Here is a 13,899-nt window from a genome sequence, read left to right on the forward strand (position 1 = left end):
GACGCTGTCCTGCAGCATCTGCTTGAGACAGAAAAGAGGGACGCTGTCCTGCAGCATCTGTTTGAGACAGAAATGAGGGACGCTGTCCTGCAGCATCTGCTTGAGACAGAAATGAGGGACGCTGTCCTGCAGCATCTGTTTAAGACGGAGATGAGGGACGCTGTCCTGCAGCATCTGTTTGAGACAGAAATGAGGGACGCTGTCCTGCAGCATTTGCTTGAGACAGAAATGAGGGACGCTGTCCTGCAGCATCTGCTTGAGACAGAAATGAGGGACGCTGTCCTGCAGCATCTGTTTAAGACAGAAATGAGGGACGCTGTCCTGCAGCATCTGTTTAAGACGGAGATGAGGGACGCTGTCCTGCAGCATCTGCTTGAGACAGAAATGAGGGACGCTGTCCTGCAGCATTTGCTTGAGACAGAAATGAGGGACGCTGTCCTGCAGCATCTGCTTGAAACAGAAATGAGGGACGCTGTCCTGCAGCATCTGTTTGAGACAGAAATGAGGGACGCTGTCCTGCAGCATCTGTTTGAGACAGAAATGAGGGACGCTGTCCTGCAGCATCTGTTTAAGACAGAAATGAGGGACGCTGTCCTGCAGCATCTGTTTAAGACGGAGATGAGGGACGCTGTCCTGCAGCATCTGTTTGAGACAGAAATGAGGGACGCTGTCCTGCAGCATCTGTTTAAGACAGAAATGAGGGACGCTGTCCTGCAGCATCTGCTTGAGACAGAAATGAGGGACGCTGTCCTGCAGCATTTGCTTGAGACAGAAATGAGGGACGCTGTCCTGCAGCATCTGCTTGAAACAGAAATGAGGGACGCTGTCCTGCAGCATCTGCTTGAGACAGAAATGAGGGACGCTGTCCTGCAGCATCTGTTTAAGACAGAAATGAGGGACGCTGTCCTGCAGCATCTGTTTGAGACAGAAATGAGGGACGCTGTCCTGCAGCATCTGTTTGAGACAGAAATGAGGGACGCTGTCCTGCAGCATCTGTTTGAGACAGAAATGAGGGACGCTGTCCTGCAGCATCTGCTTGAAACAGAAATGAGGGACGCTGTCCTGCAGCATCTGTTTGAGACAGAAATGAGGGACGCTGTCCTGCAGCATCTGTTTAAGACGGAGATGAGGGACGCTGTCCTGCAGCATCTGTTTGAGACAGAAATGAGGGACGTGTCCTGCAGCATCTGCTTGAGACAGAAATGAGGGACGCTGTCCTGCAGCATCTGCTTGAAACAGAAATGAGGGACGCTGTCCTGCAGCATCTGCTTGAGACAGAAATGAGGGACGCTGTCCTGCAGCATCTGTTTAAGACGGAGATGAGGGACGCTGTCCTGCAGCATCTGTTTGAGACAGAAATGAGGGACGCTGTCCTGCAGCATCTGTTTGAGACAGAAATGAGGGACGCTGTCCTGCAGCATCTGCTTGAGACAGAAATGAGGGACGCTGTCCTGCAGCATCTGTTTGAGACAGAAATGAGGGACGCTGTCCTGCAGGAGCTGTTTGAGACAGAAATGAGGGACGCTGTCCTGCAGCGTCTGTTTGAGACAGGAATGAGGGACGCTGTCCTGCAGCATCTGTTTGAGACAGAAATGAGGGACGCTGTCCTGCAGCATCTGCTTGAAACAGAAATGAGGGACGCTGTCCTGCAGCGTCTGTTTGAGACAGAAATGAGGGACGCTGTCCTGCAGCATCTGTTTGAGACAGAAATGAGGGACGCTGTCCTGCAGCATCTGTTTGATACAGAAATGAGGGACGTTGTCCTGCAGCATCTGTTTGAGACAGAAATGAGGGACGTTGTCCTGCAGCATCTGTTTGAGACAGAAATGAGGGACGCTGTCCTGCAGCATCTGTTTGAGACAGAAATGAGGGACGTTGTCCTGCAGCATCTGTTTGAGACAGAAATGAGGGACGCTGTCCTGCAGCATCTGTTTGAGACAGGAATGAGGGACGCTGTCCTGCAGCATCCGTTTGCTATTTTGACCAAATCCTGGCTCAGATATTTCATATCAGTGACTGAAAACTGCGTTAACTTGTAGAAAGCAGGTATAATATGTGACCTTTCAACTTGTCTCTGAGTCCTCTGTGAGCCGGCACAGATCCATCAGCTGCATCCTCAGTAACGGTTTATGTTCAATGGAAAAGTCTAATTCTGCAAAAGAAAGTTTCTGCAGTTCCTGAAAGGAAAACTGAGCGTAGTACAAGCTAGAAAAATATCTCTCTTTACAAACAGTTGTGTACGCAATTCTTGAAAGTAATGGAAACCTTAGTAAGAATATACATAGTTGGATTGTGTGAAAATGTTAATTCTCTGCTTGTTACAGCTAATCATCTAAAGGGTTAAAGGAGCATGCGCTGGTTTTGACTTCTCGGTTGAACATTAATCACAGCAATGAGCTTCAGTTCAAGCTGAGCGATGCAGGGAGGTGGAGCGAGGAAGAGGAACTCTTTGAGTCGGGTTTAGTTTAGTCAGAGCAGATGTTTGATATGCTTTAGCAGGAAGAGTCACGCACTCACAACAGCGACGTGCCAGTTCCCGTTCTGAAAATGTTAGAAATGACGACAGGACACATTTCTAAGAAATGAGAAGGAAGTCGGCATCACGGCATTTTTTTTTCCACTTAAATTTTATTTAAGTTTTTTAACAGCAACAGAGCATTTAATACTAATATTATTTTCCACATGATACACAAAACAACACACATCCAGACCCCGGTCCACGCTTCCTGTACAACGAGAAACAAATCTTAACCACGGTGGCGGTACACCCCTTATCCCTTTGATGAGCCTCTACATCAAAAGCCCTCTGCTGGTCGCCATCGGCCATTGAAAGTGTGTAACTGCAGCCGTAGTGAGTAAGTTATCGCTTCCATTTCGTAAAGTTCTTTCAGTTTTACTTTCCAAACGTTAAGCGACGGTGGTTCTGTCTTCATCCATGAGTTTGTGATGCATTTCAGGGCTGCTGTGAAACGTATGGTTCAAAGGTCGGTTGCAGGTCGTCCTTGCAGCCCTGGTGGAGTAATACCCAGAACAGCCACCGTCACATCCCTCGCTATTTCTGACTGAAAGATCTGGTTTATGGCAGGATACACCTCATCCCAAAATGTTTTTATTTTAGGACATGACCAGAGTGTGTGTGTGAGTGTGTGTGTGTGTGTGTGTGAGTGTGTGTGTGTGTGTGTGAGTGTGTGTGTGTGAGTGTGTGAGTGTGTGTGAGTGTGATTAGGCACATCCGTGCTGCAGTTTCTCCAGCATAGACTTTGTATATTCGGTGTCATTTTAGCTACAATGTCTGGAGTCCTGAAATATCTGCTGAGTATTTTCCATTTGAATTCTCTCCATGTATTTGAGTTTGTGGTCTGGTGTGCCGCTATACACGCCTCTTTCCACAGTTCGTCAGATATATTTTGTGACTCCTCCGCCTCCCATCTCTGCCTCGCCAAAATGGGCTTGTTTTGAGTCATTGACTTAAATATTTTATATAGCTTTGTAATTACTTTTTGATCTCCTTCTCGTTTTTGAATTAGTATAAGGAATTTTTCAATGGCCGATGGTTCCAGCACTTTTTTCCAATCTCTGTGAGACACTAAGAAAGATCGTATTTGCAGGTATCTAAAGAAGTCGTTTTTATTGAGTTGGTATTTTCTTCTCAGCTGATCAAATGACAATTTTTCGGGTTTTCCTAACCCTTTCCCGGTTCTTTGTTCTCCGTTGTGGGGTGTGGTCAATAAGGAGGATTTATATAATATGCAGATCAGTACAGTTATATCGGATATCAGCGCTGGATTCCACCGTGCGTCTCGTGAATGCATCATGGCGGAATGCCGGCGTTTCCTGCTTCAACACGTCATTACGTCTCCTGTAGGCGGGGATTAGCCCCAGCCAATCTAAGCCCATGTTTACCTGCGTCATTATGTGTCGTCACCAGGTGAGGCGTTCAAGTGAATCAGTAATAATGACACAAACATAAATGTGGTGCTCCCTGTTGTGATGTCGGCGTGTAATCACGTTGTGGAATCCCATTCAATACGGAAATTCCCTACACAATAAATAATCATTATCAATTAACTGGTGTATGTAGATAAGACCATGGTCAGCCCGTTTTAGGAAGCCTGTGTCCATCTTGCCTGGTGTAAAGGGTTTAATATAACCAACGCTAGACAGTATAGAGATGTTTGTTGGTAACTTGAAAGTAATCCTGGTTCTCTTCCAAATGTCAAGCATGACTTTAGTCCACTCTGCTGACCCCTGAGATGGAATGTCAGCAAATGGCAATGCCTGTAGAGGGTCAGTGCACATCTTCTGTTCAACGCTTAACCATCTCCTATCAGCATCATTTTTTATATATGAAATCAATGATTTAAAGTTAGGAAGATTAAGGCCTCCCTCTTCCTTAAATCCTTGGAGAGTTTTATATTTTATTCGAGGGCGCTTTCCTTGCCATATGAATTTTGAAATTATTTTGTCTAATACTTCAAATGTTGGCTTGGGTATTTCGATTGGTAGCATTTGAAATAAATACAGGAGCCTGGGTAGGACATTCATGCGGACTGATTCTATGCGGCCTAAGAGGGACAGGGGTAACGCAGACCAGCGATCCAAATCACTTTTTATTATATTAATTAGTCTACCATAATTTGTGTCAAACAGATTGTCTAGTGGGAGAGGAATATTAATGCCCAAGTACTTTATGCCTTTTTTAGGCCAATGAAAGCCGCTTTGCCGTTTTAAATCCGGTGGGATGTTCCCCAAAACATCCATGGCCTCCGTCTTATCGACATTGATTTTATACCCTGAATAGTATGCATACGATGTTAACTTTTCAAGTAAGCATGGGACAGTCGTGGGTAGATCTGTCAGATATAAAAGGACGTCATCAGCATATAAGGATATTTTATGGGAATCATCGCCAATTAATTAATTTTATCCTCATCTCTGATAAGTAGGTAAGTAGTAAACGGCTCGATACTTAGAGCAAAGAGCAAGGGTGACATTGGCCAGCCTTGTCTGCAGCCACGCCCCAACGTAAACCTTTCCGAGCTGCCTGGGGTGAAGAATAAATTGTTTCAATCCAATCTATAAATTTAGGACCAAATTTAAATCTTTTTAGTGTTTGAATTAAGTATTTCCAGGACACTCGATCAAATGCCTTTTGGGCATCTAATGATAATACTGTAGTCATAATTTTACACTGTTTTTGATGGGAGACGATGTTAAGTAAGCGGCGTAGGTTATTTCCGTAGTGTCGTCCAGCAATGAATCCGGTCTGGTCCGGATGGATAATGCTACCTATAACATCATTCAGTCGCTGCGCCAATATAGCGGTCAGGATCGAACATCTCCATTCAGCATAGATAATGGCCTGTAATGATCCTTACCATCTTTATGTATTACCACTATTGTTGCTTCTGACCACGAAGCCGCCATTGTTTTTGTTTCTAGCGCATAGTGGTAAGCATTTAAAAGGAGTGGGGTAAGTTCCTCATGAAAACATTTATAGAATTCCTTTATGAAGCCATCTGGACCAGGGCTTTTATTATTTTTAAGGGATGAAATGGTTTTTTTAATTCCCCAATCCTGAATTGGTTCATCCAGCTCCGCAGCTACCGCATCTGATAACTCAGTGACGTTAATGTTTTGTAGGAAGTGAGCTGTTTTAGATTCATCCAGACAAGTGTCTGTATCTAGATAAAGAGTTTTATAAAACTTTGCAAAGGCGTCAGCTATTTCCTTGGGCTTAACTAAGAGTCCGTTTCCAGATTTTAATTTATGGACAATATTGGAGGATTGTTGCTTCTATAATTTGAAAGCCTCCTCGCTCTGTTTCCATCTTCATAATATTGATGCTTTACAAATCTCAAGTTTCCCTCAATCTTTTCAGAAAGTAATTCTTGAAGCTCCCTGTGGGCTGCATGAAGAGTTTAGAGAGCAATTAGAGAGTTTGACAATATCCCTTGTTTATGCTTATTTTCCAATTGACAGATTTTGTTCTCTAATTCTATTTGTTTAGCATTGCGTTTCTTCTTTCTTGCATCATGGCATTTTTCATCATTTTATCAGAATGCAAAGAAGCTGCTGCTTGAGAACAATGCCACTAACGGCCCTTTGTGTAGCAGCTGTTTGCCTGAGTGGAGCGACGAGGCCACGGCCCTGAGGAACACCTGCAGCACACCTCCAGCCTCAATGATGCGTCTCAACAATCCCGCTCCATCATGTGCGCACCCGGAGATGTCACACCGGCACTTCTTTTATTAGTCGTTCATTGATTGAAAGTTAAATTCTATTAACTTGTACTTATTTAAAGAAACGCAGTGCATGTCATGAAAAATGAAACTCTTGTTAACACATTGTTTTGACTTTCTGCTGGAATGATGATCTTTTGTTGCTTCTTTGGGGCCCTCCCCTTTGAATAATGAGCCCAACACACTGTGACGTGTCTTTGTGAAGGACTGTGGGACTCTACTGAGACCAGTGTTGGTAGTGTGTGGTCTGTCCCTGCACACCGGCTGACCCTGGTCAGGATCCAAATACTCCAGTCGTACCGAACCTTCGTACGCGTCTGTGTTCAGGGGTTCTTTCTGAGTGGATGTATGGCATGCTGATGCTACTTCTCAACGCTTACCGGTACGCACTACTGTCTTCCTGTGTCTAATAATCCTACGTTCGTGTACTGATGTGTTGCCTTTGTGTAAAGTATTAGAAGTGCTCTTGTTAGTTCTCAGCGCCTGCAATGCCTTTGTTAAGTCTAAAAGCCCGGTCACAGCAGGATTGCAAACGACACCACAAGCATGGGGGGGGGGGGGGGGGGGTTACTGGCAGGTAGAGGCTTTTCATTGGGCTCAGCGTTGGTCGGTTCTTCTTGGTCAAGCTGACTTTTGAAGGGAAGCGAGAGGGTCCGAACCAGAGGACGCTAATGCTATTTACCAGCATCCGTTTTTATTTTTGCCTCACCGCTGCTCAATTAGCATCTGAGCTAATCCAGCCTTCAGCACACACGTTCGCGTTCACAGCTTTAGCCTCTTTGCTCAGTAGCTCTTCCAGCCTGGATAGCAGCGGACTTAGCAGTTAGCCTCTGTGATTTTTTCCTGTTGTGACCGGGCCTAGATTGTGAATCAGCTGTTAGCTTTTTTGCTGAAAAGCATTAGAAACCTAGAACGATGACATAATGCTATTGAAAGTGTTGAGTCTATCTGGCTGCTAAAGCTTATTATATAAAAGTCACATGCAGAAGCACACTTCTTTTTTGTTTTAATGAGGTGATGGTTGAATTAGCTCCTACTTTGTTTCGTCTTTATTTTAAGTTTTATTAATCTACAACTTGTTTTCAAATAAATGTTTGCATACTTTACAGCATCCTTGTTTCTGTTGTCACCCTGGTGTTGAGAGTTATAGCACGTCGTGACTTTTCCTTAGACACCTGATGAAAGGCCCGCAAGACACAACGTTCCTCTGCGCTTAATGATTTAGAGACAGAAAGATGAAAGCTGAACAGGTTCCAGGGCTTCATTTAAGAGCGATCAGGACCGCACGCTCCCTCACAGCGAAGCTGATCCCAGACCTGGTGAGGCTGGATTCCCTACGGAGAGGCTAATCAAGTCGATTTCAGCTGCTGGCTCCACAGAGACACGCCCACCTCTCACTGGGCTGTCTGCGTGGTTCTGATCTATCTCTTTACACCACATGCATCACGTTCTGACGAACATCTGAACGCTAACCCAGCGACGGAACTGAACCGTCAACGTCTAACGATGGAAAAGCCTCAAGAAAAAGTGAAAAAGTACCATAACAAATACCTCTGGGTACTTCCAGTTTTTATTATAGTCATGAAATGGAAAACCAAACATGTATTCTAAACATACTGTCTTTCTAGTGGTGTTATTGTGCTTATATTATATATTCTCTATTTGTGCAGGGCCCCAAACCCACAAGAGGTCTGGAGGTGTGCAGAGGGTGACGGATGCAGGGAGGGAATCCCACTGCTTAGTGCATCGCTGTCTGCCAACTCGTGATGTATAGAAGCAATCAAATGCCACCACTAAAACAATGCACCTGGCCTCCAATTGAGGCATTTGGTAAGGAAGGAGAATTGAAGGAGATATTTGTGTTTGCGGATCGTTGGTTTGGGCATCCCACCAGTAGGAGACTCCGGGGAAGACCCAGGACACGCTGGACAGACTATGTCTCTGGCCTGGGAACGCCTCGGGATCCCCCCAGAAGAGCTGGAAGAAGCGGCTGGGGAGAGGGAAGTCTGCTTAGGCTGCTGCCTCCGATCCTAGATCAGCCTTTCTCGAACTGTAGTGGTACGCGGGCTCCCTCTAGTGGTACCCAAAAGAATCAATTAGGTATATACTGAATAAAATAAAATAAATTTAAGAGGTGAAATGCTATTTAATATATGAGAATGTATAAAAATAAAAACCTGTATCAATCGATGACAAAAAATGAAAGGAAATAGAATAAATTAATAGGCAATAAATTAAGTTAATAATTTTGACAATCCGCAACTGTTTCTGGGTAACGTTGGCCGACGCCGTACGTAATATTCCCGACAAAACTGACGCCGTTCGTAGCCGGGCTGCGATGGGAAAACAAGGACTTTAAAAATGAAGCGTGCGACAAAACTGTTGTCGTAGCTTAAACCGGCGAAAGCAGACGTGGAAAAGGAGACAACGAGAACCGGAGAGGAGGATGCGTCACGCGTGTGAGCCGAGCACGAACGCAAACAGCTGGTGACACCAGCCCGACTACTGCTGTTAGCAAAAACAGCCCGACAACACCTGCTGCTGTTAGCAAAAACAGCCCGACAACATCAGCTGTTAACAAAAACAGCCCGACAACACCTGCTGCTGTTAGCAAAAACAGCCCGACAACACCTGCTGTTAACAAAAACAGCCCGACAACACCTGCTGCTGTTAGCAAAAACAGCCCGACAACACCTGCTGCTGTTAGCAAAAACAGCCCGACAACACCTGCTGCTGTTAACAAAAACAGCCCGACATCTGCTGCTGTTAGCAAAAACAGCCCGACATCTGCTGCTGTTAGCAAAAACAGGCCGACAACACCTGCTGCTGTTAGCAAAAACAGCCCGACAACACCTGCTGTTAACAAAAACAGCCCGACATCTACTGCTGTTAGCAAAAACAGCCCGACAACACCTGCTGCTGTTAGCAAAAACAGCCCGACAACACCCGCTGCTGTTAACAAAAACAGCCCGACATCTACTGCTGTTAGCAAAAACAGCCCGACAACACCTGCTGCTGTTAGCAAAAACAGCCCGACAACATCAGCTGTTAGCAAAAACAGCCCGACAACACCTGCTGCTGTTAGCAAAAACAGCCCGACAACACCTGCTGCTGTTAGCAAAAACAGCCCGACAACACCTGCTGCTGTTAGCAAAAACAGCCCGACAACACCCGCTGCTGTTAACAAAAACAGCCCGACATCTACTGCTGTTAGCAAAAACAGCCCGACAACACCTGCTGCTGTTAGCAAAAACAGCCCGACAACATCAGCTGTTAGCAAAAACAGCCCGACAACACCTGCTGCTGTTAGCAAAAACAGCCCGACAACACCTGCTGCTGTTAGCAAAAACAGCCTGACAACATCAGCTGTTAGCAAAAACAGCCCGACAACATCAGCTGTTAGCAAACACAGCCCGACAACACCTGCTGCTGTTAGCAAAAACAGCCCGACAACACCTGCTGCTGTTAGCAAAAACAGCCTGACAACATCAGCTGTTAGCAAAAACAGCCCGACAACATCAGCTGTTAGCAAAAACAGCCCGACAACGCCTGCTACTGTTAGCAAAAACAGCCCGACAACACCTGCTGCTGTTAGCAAAAACAGCCCGACAACACCTGCTGTTAGCAAAAACAGCCCGACAACACCTGCTGCTGTTAGCAAAAACAGCCCGACAGCATCAGCTGTTAGCAAAAACAGCCCGACAACACCTGCTGTTAGCAAAAACAGCCCGACAACATCAGCTGTTAACAAAAACAGCCCGACAACACCTGCTGTTAGCAAAAACAGCCCGACAACACCTGCTGCTGTTAGCAAAAACAGCCTGACAACATCAGCTGTTAGCAAAAACAGCCCAACAACATCAGCTGTTAGCAAAAACAGCCCGACAACACCTGCTGCTGTTAGCAAAAACAGCCCGACAACACCTGCTGCTGTTAGCAAAAACAGCCTGACAACATCAGCTGTTAGCAAAAACAGCCCGACAACATCAGCTGTTAGCAAAAACAGCCCGACAACACCTGCTGCTGTTAGCAAAAACAGCCTGACAACATCAGCTGTTAGCAAAAACAGCCCGACAACATCAGCTGTTAGCAAAAACAGCCCGACAGCATCAGCTGTTAGCAAAAACAGCCCGACAACACCTGCTGTTAGCAAAAACAGCCCGACAACATCAGCTGTTAACAAAAACAGCCCGACAACACCTGCTGTTAGCAAAAACAGCCCGACAACACCTGCTGCTGTTAGCAAAAACAGCCTGACAACATCAGCTGTTAGCAAAAACAGCCCAACAACATCAGCTGTTAGCAAAAACAGCCCGACAACACCTGCTGCTGTTAGCAAAAACAGCCCGACAACACCTGCTGCTGTTAGCAAAAACAGCCTGACAACATCAGCTGTTAGCAAAAACAGCCCGACAACATCAGCTGTTAGCAAAAACAGCCCGACAACACCTGCTGCTGTTAGCAAAAACAGCCCGACAACACCTGCTGCTGTTAGCAAAAACAGCCCGACAACACCTGCTGCTGTTAGCAAAAACAGCCCGACAACACCTGCTGCTGTTAGCAAAAACAGCCCGACAACACCTGCTGCTGTTAGCAAAAACAGCCCGACAACACCTGCTGCTGTTAGCAAAAACAGCCCGACAACATCAGCTGTTAGCAAAAACAGCCCGACAACACCTGCTGCTGTTAGCAAAAACAGCCTGACAACATCAGCTGTTAGCAAAAACAGCCCAACAACATCAGCTGTTAGCAAAAACAGCCCGACAACACCTGCTGCTGTTAGCAAAAACAGCCCGACCCCCAGAACGGGTCCCAGATGCTTGCTGCAATCACAGAAACTTCATACATGTAATATCTATTCAGGCCACGAGAGGGCAGCATTTGTTTCTAAATCTGAATCTTTGCCATTCATTTCAGTGAGCGAGACTTTTAGATGTCTTTGATGTCTCTGAAATGAAGTCTGAACAACGACCAGACGGATGTTTACTGACGGAGGAGATCAAACTGCAGCGGAAAGAAAGAAATATGTGGAAGAACAGCGAAGGCTCGTACGAACGTACGAACACAGCGAGGACGTGGCTGGAACCTCCTTTATTACAGCAGCAGCATCATCATCATCATCATCACCCTGCAGAGCTGACAGAGAGCCACTTAAATCACACTAATGAGCGTACATGTGAGATTTAAATTTAGCGTGAATATTTTTCTATAATTCATACAAATAAAGACGTTGGGAAACAGCTCTGATTGGATAAAGTAAACAGACTGTGGTTATTAGCCCTTGTTTGCTTGCTGTCCTGGTGCTAGAGCTCTTCAGCTGCAGGTAGCTGTCACACCTGGGGGCAGCTTTGAGTCCAGTTCCGCCCAGTGGACAGTAGCGGTATTGCAGCACAAACTTCAACTGGCCTGGAAAGCATTTCTCCCACGGAGCTCATCAGACATCTGAACACTGAAGGACTCTGTAACACTGAGGACTCTGTAACACTGAGGACTCTGTAACACTGAGGACTCTCTAACACTGAATGACTCTGTAACACTGAGGACTCTAACACTGAGGACTCTCTAACACTGAGGACTATGTAACACTGAGGACTCTGTAACACTGAATGACTCTGTAACACTGAGGACTCTCTAACACTGAATGACTCTGTAACACTGAGGACTATGTAACACTGAGGACTCTGTAACACTGAATGACTCTGTAACACTGAGGACTCTCTAACACTGAATGACTCTGTAACACTGAGGACTATGTAACACTGAGGACTCTCTAACACTGAATGACTCTGTAACACTGAATGACTCTAACACTGAAGGACTCTGTAACACTGAAGGACTCTGTAACACTGAGGACTCTGTAACACTGAGGACTCTGTAACACTGAGGACTCTCTAACACTGAGGACTCTGTAACACTGAGGACTCTGTAACACTGAAGGACTCTAACACCGAGGACTCTGTAACACTGAAGGACTCTGTAACACTGAATGACTGTAACACTGAAGGACTCTCTAACACTGAGGACTCTGTAACACTGAATGACTCTGTAACACTGAATGACTCTGTAACACTGAAGGACTCTGTAACACTGAAGGACTCTGTAACACTGAAGGACTCTGTAACACTGAGGACTCTGTAACACTGAATGACTCTGTAACACTGAATGACTGTAACACTGAAGGACTCTCTAACACTGAGGACTCTAACACTGAAGGACTCTCTAACACTGAGGACTCTCTAACACTGAGGACTCTAACACTGAATGATTCTGTAACACTGAGGACTCTCTAACACTGAAGGACTCTCTAACACTGAAGGACTCTCTAACACTGAAGGACTCTGTAACACAGGACTCTGTAACACTGAGGACTCTAACACTGAGGACTCTGTAACACTGAATGACTGTAACACTGAAGGACTCTCTAACACTGAGGACTCTCTAACACTGAGGACTCTAACACTGAGGACTCTAACACTGAGGACTCTGTAACACTAAGGACTCTGTAACACTGAAGGACTCTGTAACACTAAAGACTCTGTAACACTAAAGACTCTGTAACACTGAGGACTCTCTAACACTGAAGGACTCTCTAACACTGAGGACTATGTAACACTGAATGACTCTGTAACACTGAGGACTCTCTAACACTGAGGACTCTGTAACACTGAATGACTCTGTAACACTGAATGACTCTAACACTGAGGACTCTGTAACACTGAGGACTCTGTAACACTGAGGACTCTAACACTGAAGGACTCTGTAACACTGAAGGACTCTGTAACACTGAAGGACTCTGTAACACTGAAGACTCTGTAACACTGAAGACTCTGTAACACTGAGGACTCTCTAACACTGAAGGACTCTCTAACACTGAGGACTCTCTAACACTGAGGACTCTCTAACACTGAAGGACTCTCTAACACTGAGGACTCTGTAACACTGAAGGACTCTGTAACACTGAATGACTCTGTAACACTGAGGACTCTAACACTGAAGGACTCTGTAACACTGAATGACTCTGTAACACTGAAGGACTCTGTAACACTGAGGACTCTGTAACACTGAAGGACTCTGTAACACTGAATGACTGTAACACTGAAGGACTCTGTAACACTGAAGGACTCTGTAACACTGAGGACTCTGTAACAATGAGGACTCTGTGACACTGAGGAATCTTCATTTATCATCACGAAGGACAAAGGAAAGCAACACATCCTTAGATTGACTCTTTTAGCATTCAAATATATCCATATCGATTGATCGACTGATCGAGGCAGCTATGGTTGAACAGAACTTCACTTTGGCTGTGATCGTCTGTTAATGCTGTCTAACGTGGAAATAATCGAACGGTGAAGCTAAACCGATCTTTGGGATACAGGACTGATGGCGTCTTCAGCTGACTGTCCTCTCAGTCCTCTCGGTCCCCTCAGTCCTCTGGTGACGCTCCTCAGACGGGATGCGCGCTTCATCACTTTGTCCTGTTGTGCACCTTGTGTAAAACTCCGCCCTCTTTCCAGCAGGTTAATTTCATCGTTCAGGTCAAATGTCCTCGTTATCGTGGCTGCTTCTGTTTAAAGAGGAGGGGGGGATCAAATATTCTCTATGCTACAGAGGGGGGTGGGGGGAGAGGATAAAAAGGTGGCTTGTCCACGGTGGG

At 45.6% G+C, this 13,899-nt stretch overlaps 2 protein-coding genes across 2 annotated transcripts in view; one reads left to right on the forward strand and one right to left on the reverse strand.

Annotated features, from left to right (window-relative positions):
• LOC137917977 (golgin subfamily A member 7-like) overlaps window positions 1-8,560 on the forward strand; it is a 33,537-nt gene extending 24,977 nt beyond the window's left edge. The window contains exon 6 of the mRNA XM_068760719.1: window positions 7,913-8,560. The gene's annotated coding sequence lies outside the window, so the exon portion shown is untranslated. The remainder of the gene's footprint in view (window positions 1-7,912) is intronic.
• A 4,731-nt stretch (window positions 8,561-13,291) lies between these two features.
• Window positions 13,292-13,899, reverse strand: part of loxl2b (lysyl oxidase-like 2b) — a 32,416-nt gene continuing 31,808 nt past the window's right edge. Inside the window, exon 15 of the mRNA XM_068738678.1 lies at window positions 13,292-13,809. Coding sequence (XP_068594779.1) covers window positions 13,782-13,809 — 28 coding nt within the window. The 3' untranslated portion in view covers window positions 13,292-13,781. The remainder of the gene's footprint in view (window positions 13,810-13,899) is intronic.

The sequence above is a fragment of the Brachionichthys hirsutus genome, chromosome 4, assembly GCF_040956055.1.
Source record: "Brachionichthys hirsutus isolate HB-005 chromosome 4, CSIRO-AGI_Bhir_v1, whole genome shotgun sequence".
Classification (NCBI taxonomy): Eukaryota; Metazoa; Chordata; class Actinopteri; order Lophiiformes; family Brachionichthyidae; genus Brachionichthys; species Brachionichthys hirsutus.